This window comes from Elephas maximus, chromosome 13, assembly GCF_024166365.1.
Source record: "Elephas maximus indicus isolate mEleMax1 chromosome 13, mEleMax1 primary haplotype, whole genome shotgun sequence".
NCBI classification, from domain to species: Eukaryota; Metazoa; Chordata; class Mammalia; order Proboscidea; family Elephantidae; genus Elephas; species Elephas maximus.
Genome location: NC_064831.1, coordinates 64,819,405 through 64,831,853, shown reverse-complemented (window position 1 = coordinate 64,831,853; position 12,449 = coordinate 64,819,405). Strand labels below are relative to the sequence as shown.

The window sequence follows — 12,449 nt, the reverse complement described above, 5'->3', positions numbered from 1 at the left end:
GGTCATGGGAAAAGAGGAAGATCCTCAATGAGATGGGTTGACACCGTAGCTGCAACAATGGGTTTAAGCATAACAACAATTGTGAGGATGGTACAGGACCAGGCAATGTTTCATTCTGTTATACATGGAGTTGCTATGAGTCGGAACCAACTTGAGGGCACCTAACAACAACAACAGAGCCTTTCTGAGGATTCCCCCACCATTTTCTTTTCTCTGTTCCCCACACCTGGGGATGCACCCTGGTATCACATTATATAGCTACTTGGCCCCTCCAAGCATAAAGCTACGGCCTTGGAGAGAGCCTTGTGCTGGAGGTGCACTAGAGAAAGCAAGTGGTTAGTTTTGGTCTGTGTATATGGGGGTAGGGGAGAGGAGGTCCAAATATTCAAATATCAACATCCTCAAGCTCAGTTCTGTCTGGATTTTTCAGTGGGGAGGTGTGTTGTGGGGCGAGGACTTGCTTACACATAGGAGATAAACATAACAAACAGCTCTTTCATTTTATGGAGAAAAAAACTAATCTAGTTAATCCAACGCTCTTCCTCCATTTTGTAGGTTGAGACACTGGGACTCCAGAGCAGCGAAGGGCCTTGCTTAGTGTCACACTGTGGGTCAGAAACGGGACTAGAGCCTGGGACTCATGACTTCCAGCCCAGGACTGTGTCTTCCACCGGGTAAGCCATTCCCGGGGGTGGAAAGAGTGGGGTCTGCCATAGTGGAAGTGAGCTGCGTGGGTGCTGCACCCTGGGGCCATGCAGGGAGAGGGGAAGGCCTGAGCCTTTTGTTGGTAATCCAGACATTCCTGGGGAGCTTGCCTTCTCCCAGCTGTAGGCAAACAAATCAAGACTTCATGAGAAGTCACGTGTTCTACCTTTTGAAGAAGGGATATGGTGGAACCCCATTCACTTGTTGAATTTGACCCACAAAGCTGGGTCCCTTCCTCATTGTTTCCTCCAAGTGTTCAAAGGCTTGGTTCATACAAGAAAAGAGAGAAGAGAGAGCAGTGAAAGAGTACCCATCAATGACTATGAGGGGACAGACATGGGTCTAGTCTCAGGACTCAAGAAACAAGGGCTTACTGATACAGGCTATGGCATGGATGGCCCTTGGAAACATTGTATTAAGTGAAAGAAACCAGGCAGAAAAGACTGCATGCTGTATGATTCCGTTTATATGAAATGTCCAGAATAGATAAATCTATAAAAAAAAAAACCTATAGAGACAGAAAATAGATTAGTGGTTGCCTTTTTAGGGCTGGGGTGGAAACCCTGGTGGTGTAGTGGTTAAGGGCTACGGCTGCTAAACAACAGGTTGGCAGTTCAAATCTACCAGGTGCTCCTTAGAAACTCTATGGGGCAGTTCTACTCTGTCCTACAGGGTCGATACGAGCTGGAATCGACTCAATGGCAACAGGTTTGGTTTCTTGGTAGGGCTGGGGTGAAGTCGGGAAAAGCAGGGAGAAAATAGGGAGTGACTTTTAACGGGTCCAGAGTTTCTTTCTGGGGTGATGAAAATGTTCTAAAATTTATTGTGGTGATGCTTGCATAACTTTGTGAACGTACTAGGAACCATTGAATTTTACACTTTCGATAGGTGAATTGTATAGTATGTGAATTATATTTCAATAAAAGTGGTTATATATTTAAAAAAGAAAAAAGGGCTGAGGCCAAATGGGTCCGCCTCTCCCCTGACCCAGCATGGTGGGGCTTTCATCACTTGACGGAGAAGCGCAGCTGTGCCTGGACATGCTTGCAGCGGGCGTGCTTCATGGTCAACCCGTAGTTGGGGGTCAGGTCCACTTTTATGCCTGGTGGCAAGCTGAACTCCAGCTGCTGTAGCAGGATGGCTAGGAAGAGGAAGATCTCGCACTTGGCTAGGACCTCCCCGATGCACCGGCGCTTGCCCATGCCAAAGAGCATCACCTTCTCGCTCAACGTCTTGTTGATGGTGCTGCCCTCGGCAGTGAGGAATCGCTCTGGCCGAAACTCAAATGGGTCTCCCCAAAGCTTCCTGCAAGTGGGACACAGGAAATGGAATCTGAGGGCTGGGGAGGCCCTGGGAGGAGGGGCCTGGGGGAGCTATCTGGACAAAGAAACAAGGGCTGACGCCCCCGTGGGTTGATAACACAAATATTAGCATAGATTGAGAGCTGTGAAAGATTAGGGAGAAAGGGACCAAACTGCACTTCAATGTTTATTTTGTTTACAAAGCTCAAACTAAAATAGTCAGCCTTGAAAATAGTGCTTCTTAATGTTAATTTGTTATTTTAAAGAAATAATGCTCTAACTAAAAAAATTAAAGGAAGGAAAACATGTTTATCTTTTAAAAAAAAAAATGTTTCTTTACCCTCCTCAAAATGTGATGTAAGTGGCTATTCATCGTGGTTATTGATTATTGTCTTAAAGTAATTACTAATAGCACACCCTTTCACTTTCAAAAATATCCCAGTTTTGGATGATAAATTATATGGTCTCCCTACCTATCAGACTAAAGTGGAATTTCCCAAAGAGAGATCCCAGGGCCATTGACATCAGAATCACCTGAGGTACCTACTTCAGACCTACTGAAGCAGAATCTTGGGAGATAGGGCCCCATACTCTGTAACAAACTTCCTGTTGCTTCATATGCAGATTAAAGTTTGAGAAACACACACCTAAACTTTGCCACTTACACCAGGCTAGATAGCAACTGAGGCACCATTCCTGCATTAGATCACCAGTTCTTTCTGAGGATAAACAGCCTTCCTGACTGCTGAACTTGCGGAGTGGATGTGTACTCACTGGTCATGGTTGACGTGCCACTGGTTTACAAAGACACAGCGCCCCTTAGGGATGTAGAGGCCATTCAGTGTTGTGTCCCTTGTCGTGCTAAGGAGGGAAGAGAGTTCTGTCAGGCTCAGGGGCTGGAAAGGTGGGACGTGTCCCCGGGAACTACTTGCTCCTACTTGCATCCCACCCCAATGGCCTGCCCACCGCAACACAGTCTCCACTCCCCGCACTGGCAGGGAATGTGAGGGGTGGGGAAGAGGTGAAACCATCTTTTGCTTTCCTCGGCTCTTGTTCCCCAGCTTCAACAACTGCTTATTAAACTTCCATGTTCACGTCCAGCTGTGCACTTGGCCATTCTCTGGAGCCAAGAAACAGGCACTGGGGAACTCCTTTCCTGGCTGGGAGCCAGGCCTCTTACTCTGCAAGTAACTAGGCCAAAATACGGGCAGAAGAGAATGTTCACGTTCTTGCTGCTGCTAAAATTCAGGACATAATCAAGGACAGATGGCTGTAAGTCTAGTAGAATGTCAGAGAACGAAGCTGTGTCAGCTGGGTAAGTCAATAAAGGCTCTGGGAGAGGGGAAGTGTGTGTCAGGATTGACCTTGGGTAATAGTAGGATTCTGGAAGCCAGAGAATAAGGTAGAAGGCATTCCAGGCAGAAGGTCCAGCATAAAGCAAAATTGGAGGCTGGCTGGAATATGCTTGCAAAGGATGGTGAGGCCAACCGGCTGGAGCAGAAGGTACTTGAAGGGAGGGCATGTGAGTATAGCTGAATGAGAGCTGAGGCCCCAAGTGTGGCTTTCTCCTGAGAGCCTTTGAAGGGTTTTCAGCTGGGAGGCTTGAACATGTCTGAATGGGACAGGGAAGACCAGAGCTGGGGGAGGTGGGGGGTGGAGCTGTGAGGAATCTGGTGTCATGGCCTGGAAGGAGATGCTGAGGCCCGAGTCAGGCCAGGGCTAAGAAGCTCAGAGGAGTAGACATGGCGAGGACTTCCGAGGTGGAGTCAGAATGGGCAGGCCTCACCTGTGGGGGATGGTGAAGGGGACGAAGGAAGAGTGTCGGAAGATCTCCAGGATAAAGGCCTCCATATAGGGCAGCTGGGGTCTGTCGGAGAGCCGGGGCTTCCGTGCTTTGCCAATCACTGTGTCTGCAGAGGATGGATAGGGCTTAGGGGCTGTCCTGACTGCTTCAGGCATCTGTGTCCCTATTATACCATGTGTCACTCTATACGGGAGTATACCTATTGTCTGAGACCCTACTGACCCCTCAGCAACTTCTGTGCAAAGGTGGGATGCCTATGTATACTCAGGGCTTGGCACATTGTAGGCACAGAGAAGCTTATAGGTCGAAGAAAAATGCCCTGGGACCCCAGGGCTTCTCTTGGTCAGCAGGTTCGGGGACATAGTGTACCCAGTTCCTTCTGGATCTTCTTCTGTATCCCAGGCTTTGTCATGAGGTACATAAGGCTCCACGAGATGGCTGTTGTGACCGTGTCAATCCCTGGGCAGTGCGGGGTGAGTTAAGGAAGAAAGGAAGAACAAGGAAACAGGCATTTACCAAGCACCCACCTTGTACCAGGCATTATTTTCTTTGGCCCCTGTCCGTGAACTTCCTGAGGACAGGAGCTGGGTCTCAAAACTGACCTGAGTCATTGGGTTGCTAATTAGCTGCTGGAATCACAGGGGCCTAGACTTCCAGACCAAAGAACACTTTGTTGCTCATATGGGGAAACTGAGGCCCAGAAGAGGAGAGGACCTTGGCCACATTTCCACTGGGAGCTTTTGGCATAGCCAGGGCTCAAACCTTGATCCCGGGCCAGGTCTCTGTGTCCTGTCCTGTCCTGGCGGGTGGCTGGCAGGTTATTTGATGGATTCAGGGGTTGGGCGAGGCTATGGGTGAAAGGCGGGCACAGGATGGAGGATGAAGGGGCGAGGGTCTGGCTCCTACCGGCTCCAAAGATGTCATTGACAAGGTTGATGATCTTCTTCTGGGGCATTAGGCCACCACTGGCTCTGGAGCCCTCCTCGCTGTGCTTGAACAGGGCACCTGTGATGTCCTGGACGCTGTTCTGAAGAGTCACAAGCTTAGGAGCACCTCTGACACCTCTGAGGCCAAAGGCTGGGCCCTTCACCTTGCCCACCCCACCTGGCATGTCCCTGGGGGCTGAGTACTCCCTTATGGCTTCCAGGCAGTGGGTGGGGGCCCATGGCAGAGGTCTGCAGCAGCGTTGAGTAGGGGCTGAAAGTTCCATTTCAAGCCCTGTCGACCCTTCATCCCAATAATCCCATGGATCCGATTTCAGAGGAGGAAGAGGTGGATGTGAACACAGGGACGCAAAGTGACACCCGAGTTGGGGGTTAGCCTCTGCTGGGGCTCAGGTTCCAAGCAGAACAAAGGTCTCCTTACTCGTAATAGCCCCCCATACACACACACACACACACACACACACACACACACCACACCCACACACACACACACACACACACACACTGCAGGGCTCTGCCAGGGCCCCACTCACATGCCTTTGCTAACGAAAAGGTTGGCAGTTTGAATCTACCAGGTGCTCCTTGGAAACTCTGTGGGGCGATTCTACTCTGTCCTATAGGGTTGCTACGAGTGGGAATCGACATGATGGCAATGGGTTTTTGTTTTTTTTGCTGAGAGGAAGGCCAGAGGGATTTGGAAGCTGAGGCTGAGGCAGGGGTGCGGTGGGGTGGGGGATTGGCTCCAAGTCACAGAGCTGGTCCGTGGTGACCCAAGCCTTCCTGGGTAACCTGGAGCTGGGGGAGAGAGGCCACATCCAGGCCTTGCAAGCTGTCCTCTGGCCACCTCACCGGGGCTTACCTTGTCAAAGTCCCTATAGTGCCCTTGGACTGTTTTCTGCACGAACTGCAGGAACCTCTGGTTGAAGACCTTGAACTTCTGCAGGGCAGGGCTGGGCAGGTAGCGAAGGAAGGGGAAAAAGTCCATGGGGTTCCCGGAGGTGGCAGTCTCCACAAACTCGTGGGTGTTCTCGATGAGGCTGAGCAACTCCTCACTGTGCTGGGGGAAGTGCTGCCCGAAACACATGGCACCGATGATGTTCGTCACCGACACCACCACCTGGCTGTAGGGGTCGAAGCACCCGGCTCCCGCCATCAGCTCCTGCAACCTGTGGAGGAGGGCCTCAGCCTCGTTGATCACGTGCTCCTCCAGGTAGCAGGAGGACAAGGAGGCCGGGTCTGAGGCCATGGAGAAGGTGTTGAGGGCTTTTTGGGCCAGGCGCCGGCGGGCGGCCCACACTGGTCCAGAGTCAGGGCTGAAGGTCATACTCTGGCCGTCATTGATCAGCGTGGAGCTGTAGAGGTCAGGACGGCCCTTGAAGTCATCGCCCTGCTGCACCAGGGCCTGCTGGATGGTGTCCAGGCCACTCAGCACCAGCACGGGTGTGGAGCCAATGCGCACCTGCATCACGTCTCCGTACTGTTGGCTCAGCCGTGTCAGCGGCAGGTGCGGGTTCCTCCCCAGGGTTAGCACATGCCCAATCAGGGGCCAACCCCAGGGTCCCGGGGGACTCTTTAGGCCTTTGGGGACCTGCGGTTTCCAAGCCCTGATCACCCAGAACATCAGGCAGAAGATGACAAAGGCCAGGAGGAACTCGGTGGCGGAGAAAGGAACAGACTGGGATAATACCATCTTTATCAACTACAGACAAAGAAGAAGAAGAAGCCAGGATGAGGGTGAATTTATTCGTCCATTCATTCACTCACTCACTTATTTAATAAACATAGACGCAGGTTCTGTGCTTGGCTCCCAGTTGGATACCAAAAAGACTAAGATACATCCCCCAAAGGCCCTGTGCCAAGGAGCTCACGCTTAGAGTGTCCCAGAGTCTTAGGGCCAGAAAGAAGCCTAAAGAGCCCCAACCTGAGTGTCTGAACCCCCAGCACTGACCCCACCCTCTACCCATCATCACAGTTTCAAGTTCCGAGGCTGGAGCAGATGCATGTGACCACTTCAAAAGGAAGGAGCCGAGGGTAGCGCCCCTGCCAGCCCCCAGAGAAGTCTGTACACTGGGCATTGTGCTGAAGAATCAGTGCTGGCTCCCTGTGGTCCTGCTCCTGCTGATACTTCCCACATACCCAGGGACAGGGACCTCCTCACGCCCAGCAACACTGAGGGGACCAGGGCCTCAAGGCTGATACAAATAGCCCATGAAGCCCACCTCCCCCAGGGGCTCTATCAATACGTCCACTCTGAGGACGAGTCCCCATTCCCTCACAGTCTTGGAGGCTGAGGTTGAGCTGTATGCAGGGCCAGGGTTGACCTGGTACCAGGTAGGGACGCCACCCCATCTCTCCACTCCAATCCAAGTAAGGGTCCTTAGAGATGGCCTAGTTCAAGCTGCCCGTTTAAAAACAGAAACTGAGGTTTGGAGCTGGGCAACAAAGACTCAGGCCTCCTACACCTAGCCCAGGGTCCCACCAACCTCCATCTCCATTGGCTCCTGGGATATATGGTGGGGGATTCCCAAAACTGGGAAATGGGCTCAAGGGAATACCTGTGGAGGCAGGTGCTTGAGATCAGCAGGGTTGTAGGGGGTGATCCAGAGCTTCCGGCTCTGGGTGATGGGGCCTTTTATAAACACCACCCCCGGTTAGATTGGCCCAGCTGTCCTGGTCACCTGATATCAGAAGCACCAAACAAAGGATCAGCCCTTGGCCTTGGGCCATTATTTCTCAGCTCCACCTACTACTCAGGGTCCAGGAGCAGCTCTTTGGGGATAGACCAGAGGGGTGCTAGGTCCCTTGGTCACTGAGGACGGATGTCCAGCTCCTCTCAGGGTCTAGAGTAGAGGGACCTGTTTTAGTGTGTGTGTGTGTGTGTGTGTTTTGAATCCCCTAACCCAAACACTAACCCAGACTATGGGCCCATTCATCTCTGTGCCCAGGCCTGGCAGACAGGACGGACCTTTGTGGAGACAGGCGCTGTCGGATGCACACGTGAATAGTTAGAGCTGGGATCTACTAGACATGGACCAGCTTCCAACCTGGGCATCTAATTACCTAATGCACACATCCATCCACTCAGAGGCCCCCTGCCATTGCTTCCTTAATGTGCCCACATGGGTCATGTCACCTCCCTGCTCAAACACTCCTCCCTCTGGGTCTTCACCCCAGCCATAAACCTGAGGCTCCTCCTCTCATTCACCTCCCATCGAATCCTCAAGATTCTACTGCCTAAATACCTCTTGCCCCCCAAGTACCTCTGACCCCTTCTCTCCATTACTGCGGCCACTGCCTAGCGCAGCAGGCTCTCAGCACCGCTTTCTGTCCGGATTTTTGCAAGAACCTCCTATGTGGTCTCCCTGCCTCTAGGCCAGTGCTGTCTAATAGAACTTTCTGTAATGACAGAGATATTCTATACCTGTACTATCCAACAGGGTAGTCACTAGCCAGATGCGGCTGTTGGGCGCTTGAGATGTAGCTACTTCAAATGAGGAACTGAATTGCTAATTCTATTTATTTATTTATTTATTTATTTATTTATTTATTTATTTATTTTTTATCGAGCTTTAAGTGAACGTTTACAAAGCAAGTCAGTCTGTCACATATAAGCTTATATACACCTTACTCCATACTCCCACTTAATCTCCCCCAATGAGTCAGCCCTTCCAGACTCTCCTTTCATGACAATTTTGCTAGTTTCTAACCCTCTCCACCCTCCTATCTCCCCTCCAGACAGGAGATGCCAACACAGTCTCAAGTGTCCACCTGATACAAGTAGCTCACTCTGCATCAGCATCTCTCTCCAACCCATTGTCCAGTCCCTTCCATGTCTGATGAGTTGTCTTCGGGAACGGTTCCTGTCCTGGGCCAACAGAAGGTTTGGGGACCATGACCGCCGGGATGCCTCTAGTCTCAGTCAGACCATTAAGTATGGTCTTTTTGTGCGAATTTGGGGTCTGCATCCCACTGATCTCCTGCTCCCTCAGGGGTTCTCCGTTGTGCTCCCTGTCAGGGCAGTCATCGGTTGTGGCCGGGCACCATCTAGTTCTTCTGGTCTCAGGATGATGTAAGTCTCTGGTTCACGTGGCCTTTTCTGTCTCTTGGGCTCTTAGTTATCGTGTGACCTTGGGGTTCTTCATTCTCCTTTGATCCAGATGGGTTGAGACCCATTGATGCATCTTAGATGGCCGCTTGTTAGCATTTAAGACCCCAGACGCCACATTTCAAAGTGGGATGCAGAATGTTTTCATAATAGAATTATTTTGCCAATTGACTGAGAAGTCCTCTTAAGCCATAGTCCCCAAACCCCCGCCCTTGCTCCACTGACCTTTGAAGCATTCAGTTTATCCCGGAAACTTCTTTGCTTTTGGTCCAGTCCAGTTGAGCTGACCTTCCGTGTATTGAGTATCGTCCTTCCCTTCACCTAAAGTAGTTCTTATCTACTAACTAATCGGTAAAAAACCCTCTCCCACCCTCCCTCCCTCCCCCCCTTGTAACCACAAAAGTATGTGTTCTTCTCAGTGTTATACTATTTCTCAAGATCTTATAATAGTGGTCTTATACAATATTTGTCCTTTTGCCTCTGACTAATTTCACTCAGCATAATGCCTTCCAGGTTCCTCCATGTTATGAAATGTTTCACAGATTCATCACTGTTCTTTATCGATGCGTAGTATTCCATTGTGTGAATATACCACAATTTATTTACTCATTCATCCGTTGATGGACACCTTGGTTGCTTTCATCCTTTTGCTATTGTAAACAGAGCTGCGATAAACATGGGTGTGTATATATCTGTTCTTGTGAAGGCTCTTGTTTCTCTAGGGCATATTCCGAGGAGTGGAATTTCTGGGTTGTATGGTAGTTCTATTTCTAACTTTTTAAGAAAACGCCAGATAGATTTCCAAAGTGGTTGTACCATTTTGCATTTCCACCAGCAGTGTGTAAGAGTTCCAATCTCTCCGCAGCCTCTCCAACATTTATTATTTTGCTAATTCTATTTAATTTTAATTTAGATAACCACATGAGGCTAGTAGCTACTGTTGCTCTAGGTTCCCTGCCCGTCCATCCTGCCAACCCATGGGAACCTTTACAAAACTGCAAATCTGAGCATGTCATTATTATTAGCTGCTGTGGAGTTGGTCCCCTACTCATGGTGACCCCACGCACAATGGAACGAGAACACATCATCTCCACGATTGGTTGGAGAGCGGACTGTTGTGACCCACAGGTTTTTTTTTTTCTTTTTTAAAACTGTTTTATTTTGTTGTTGTTGTTCAGAATACACACATCAAAACATACACCAGTTTGAACATTTCTACGTGTACAGTTCAGTGGCACCGATTACATTCTTCAAGTTGTGCATCCATTCTTGCCCTCCTGTTCTGAGTTGTTCCTCCCCATTAACATAAACTCACTGCCCCCTAAGTTTCCTATCTAATCTTTCGAGTTGCTGTTGTCACTTTGATTCCATATTCCTGCTGACATTGAGTCGATTCTGACTCACAGAGACCCTGTAGGAGAGAGTAGGTCTGCCCCATAGGGTTTCCAAGGCTGTAATCTTTACGGAAGCATACTGCCACATCTTTCTCCCAAGGAGCCACTGGTGAGTTCGAACTACCGACCTTTTGGTTAGCAGCTGAGTGCTTAACCAACGGACTACCAGGGCTCCCTGATCCCATACAGGTAGTTCTTCAAAGAGCATAATGCTCAAGGCAGACCTTTTTTTTTTTTTTACTAGTTAAGCTAGGCTATTGTTTGGCTTTAAGAAGACTTTAGGGGATATTTTTGGTTTAAGGTTTAAAGATTATTTCAGGGTAACTGTTCCAGGGGTTCATCCAGTTTGCATGGCTCCAGAAAGTTTAGACTTCCTGAGAATTTGAAATTCTGTTTTGCATTTTCTCCCTTTTGATCAAGATTTGTCTATTATATCTTTGATCAGAATGTTCAGTAATGATAGCTAGGCACCATCCAGTTCTTCTGGTCTCATGGCAAAGGAGGGAGTTGTTCATGGAGGCAATTACAACCCATAGGATTTTCATTGGCTGATGTTCGGAGGTAGATAGCCAGGTCTTTCTTCCTAGCATGTATTAGCCTGGAAGCTCTTCTGAAACCTGTTCAGCATCATAGCAACAGGCAAAGCCTCCATTGACAATGGCGGCTATACTTGTGGTATATCGGCTGGGGATCACACCTGGGTCTTCCACATGGACGGTGAGAATTTTACCACTGAACCACCACTGCTCCTGAGCATGTCAATCCCCTACTTACAACTTCTCAATAATTTCTTAAGGCATTAAGAATAAAATTCATACTCTTTAGCTCAGCACATGAGCTAGTTCCTACTCACTTTTCTCACCTCATTTCTCTCCTCTCTCTCCCTCTCATCATTTTTCCTACCAGTCAGAGAGAACATCTTATAATTCCTCTCATGTTTTCTGCCTCTGTGCCTTTGCATATGCTGTTCCCTCTTCGTAATCGCTTCTTCCCCATCCAACAAACCCATTAAAAAAAAAATGCATCGCTTCCAGGTTAAGAGATACCTACTTATATTGCAATACTGGGGTTCGTTTAGGACAAAGCATTCTCATCTCTCCACTAGAATAAGTCCTCCAAGACTTGGTTTCAGGCTCTTCTGAGACCATCCTGACTCCTACTCTGGTCCAGATACTTCTCCTTTGGGCATAGCTGTCTCACTTTGATTTCATTCTACCTCTCTAGACTGTGAGCAACTTGAGGCAAACTATGTTCTTACTTACTCATTTTTTGGTGCAGTGCCTGTCATATAGTGGGTGCTCAACCAGTATGAGCATTTATTATGCTGTCAACCACTGTTCTAGGAGGAAGATTACAGTAGTGAATAAGACAGACCCTGCCTTCATGGAGGAGACAAACATTAAACATGCAAATAGATAAATGAGATAATTGCAGGCCCATGTTGTGCTGAAATGGGCTCCTGGCCCTCTGGCTTCTTGTTGGGTTCAGTCAGTGGAGGAACTGGCATGAGATGGGAGGATGGGAGGTGACGGAGGTTCGGATATTGTTTTCTCCAGACCCTCTCTGCGAAGTCACCACCGTACACCACAGCTTCTGCCGGGCATCTCTCCTTTCCTTACAGCCTCTGTCTTCCGGATTATGGAAACAGCTCTTTTCCCTTGTCTTTTCAGGCCTAACTTGGTCAGGACTTCCCTCTGTTACCAGTTCAATGGTAACACACTATCCTGTGTTGGTTTCTCTACATCCTGCCCACTCCTGTGTACACAGTCCCCTGATTAAACTGTCCTAATGGCCCACATTTCTGCTCCTTGGAATGTTGGCTTTTCCCTCCAGCTGGCTCCCTATGGCCTGCTGCCATCTGGCCATCACATCCAGACATGATAAGGGCCGAGGACAAGAGTGCATCCCTTGCTGTGTGTCCATTTTAAGAGTGAGGAAACCCTTCCCAAAAGCTGTCCCCATAGATTTCTCCTACATCTCATCAGCCAGGATCATGTCATGGGTCCATGTCTAAGTCAATTGACAGCAAGGCAGCTGGGGCCACAATGACTGCTTCCGACCAGCCAGGAACCATTTCCTGAGGCTGGCTTGGGTCAGCCTCTCCTAAAGCACGCACACGTACACACACATACAAACCCAAAAACCCAGACCAGTTGCTCACAAGTGATCACCAGGACTTTCTTCTGAGGTACCTCT

General features: G+C 49.3%; 1 protein-coding gene across 1 annotated transcript; it reads right to left on the bottom strand.

The window, feature by feature from the left end:
• Window positions 1–1,712: 1,712 nt before the first annotated feature.
• Window positions 1,713–6,444, bottom strand: LOC126087889 (cytochrome P450 1A2-like). The gene is made up of 6 exons (XM_049905741.1): window positions 5,614–6,444; window positions 4,717–4,837; window positions 4,180–4,269; window positions 3,793–3,916; window positions 2,781–2,867; window positions 1,713–2,010 (listed from the first exon to the last, which is right to left on the bottom strand). The coding sequence occupies exons 1-6, from the start codon at window positions 6,442–6,444 to the stop codon at window positions 1,713–1,715; spliced, it is 1,551 nt and encodes a 516-aa protein (XP_049761698.1).
• Window positions 6,445–12,449: the final 6,005 nt, after the last annotated feature.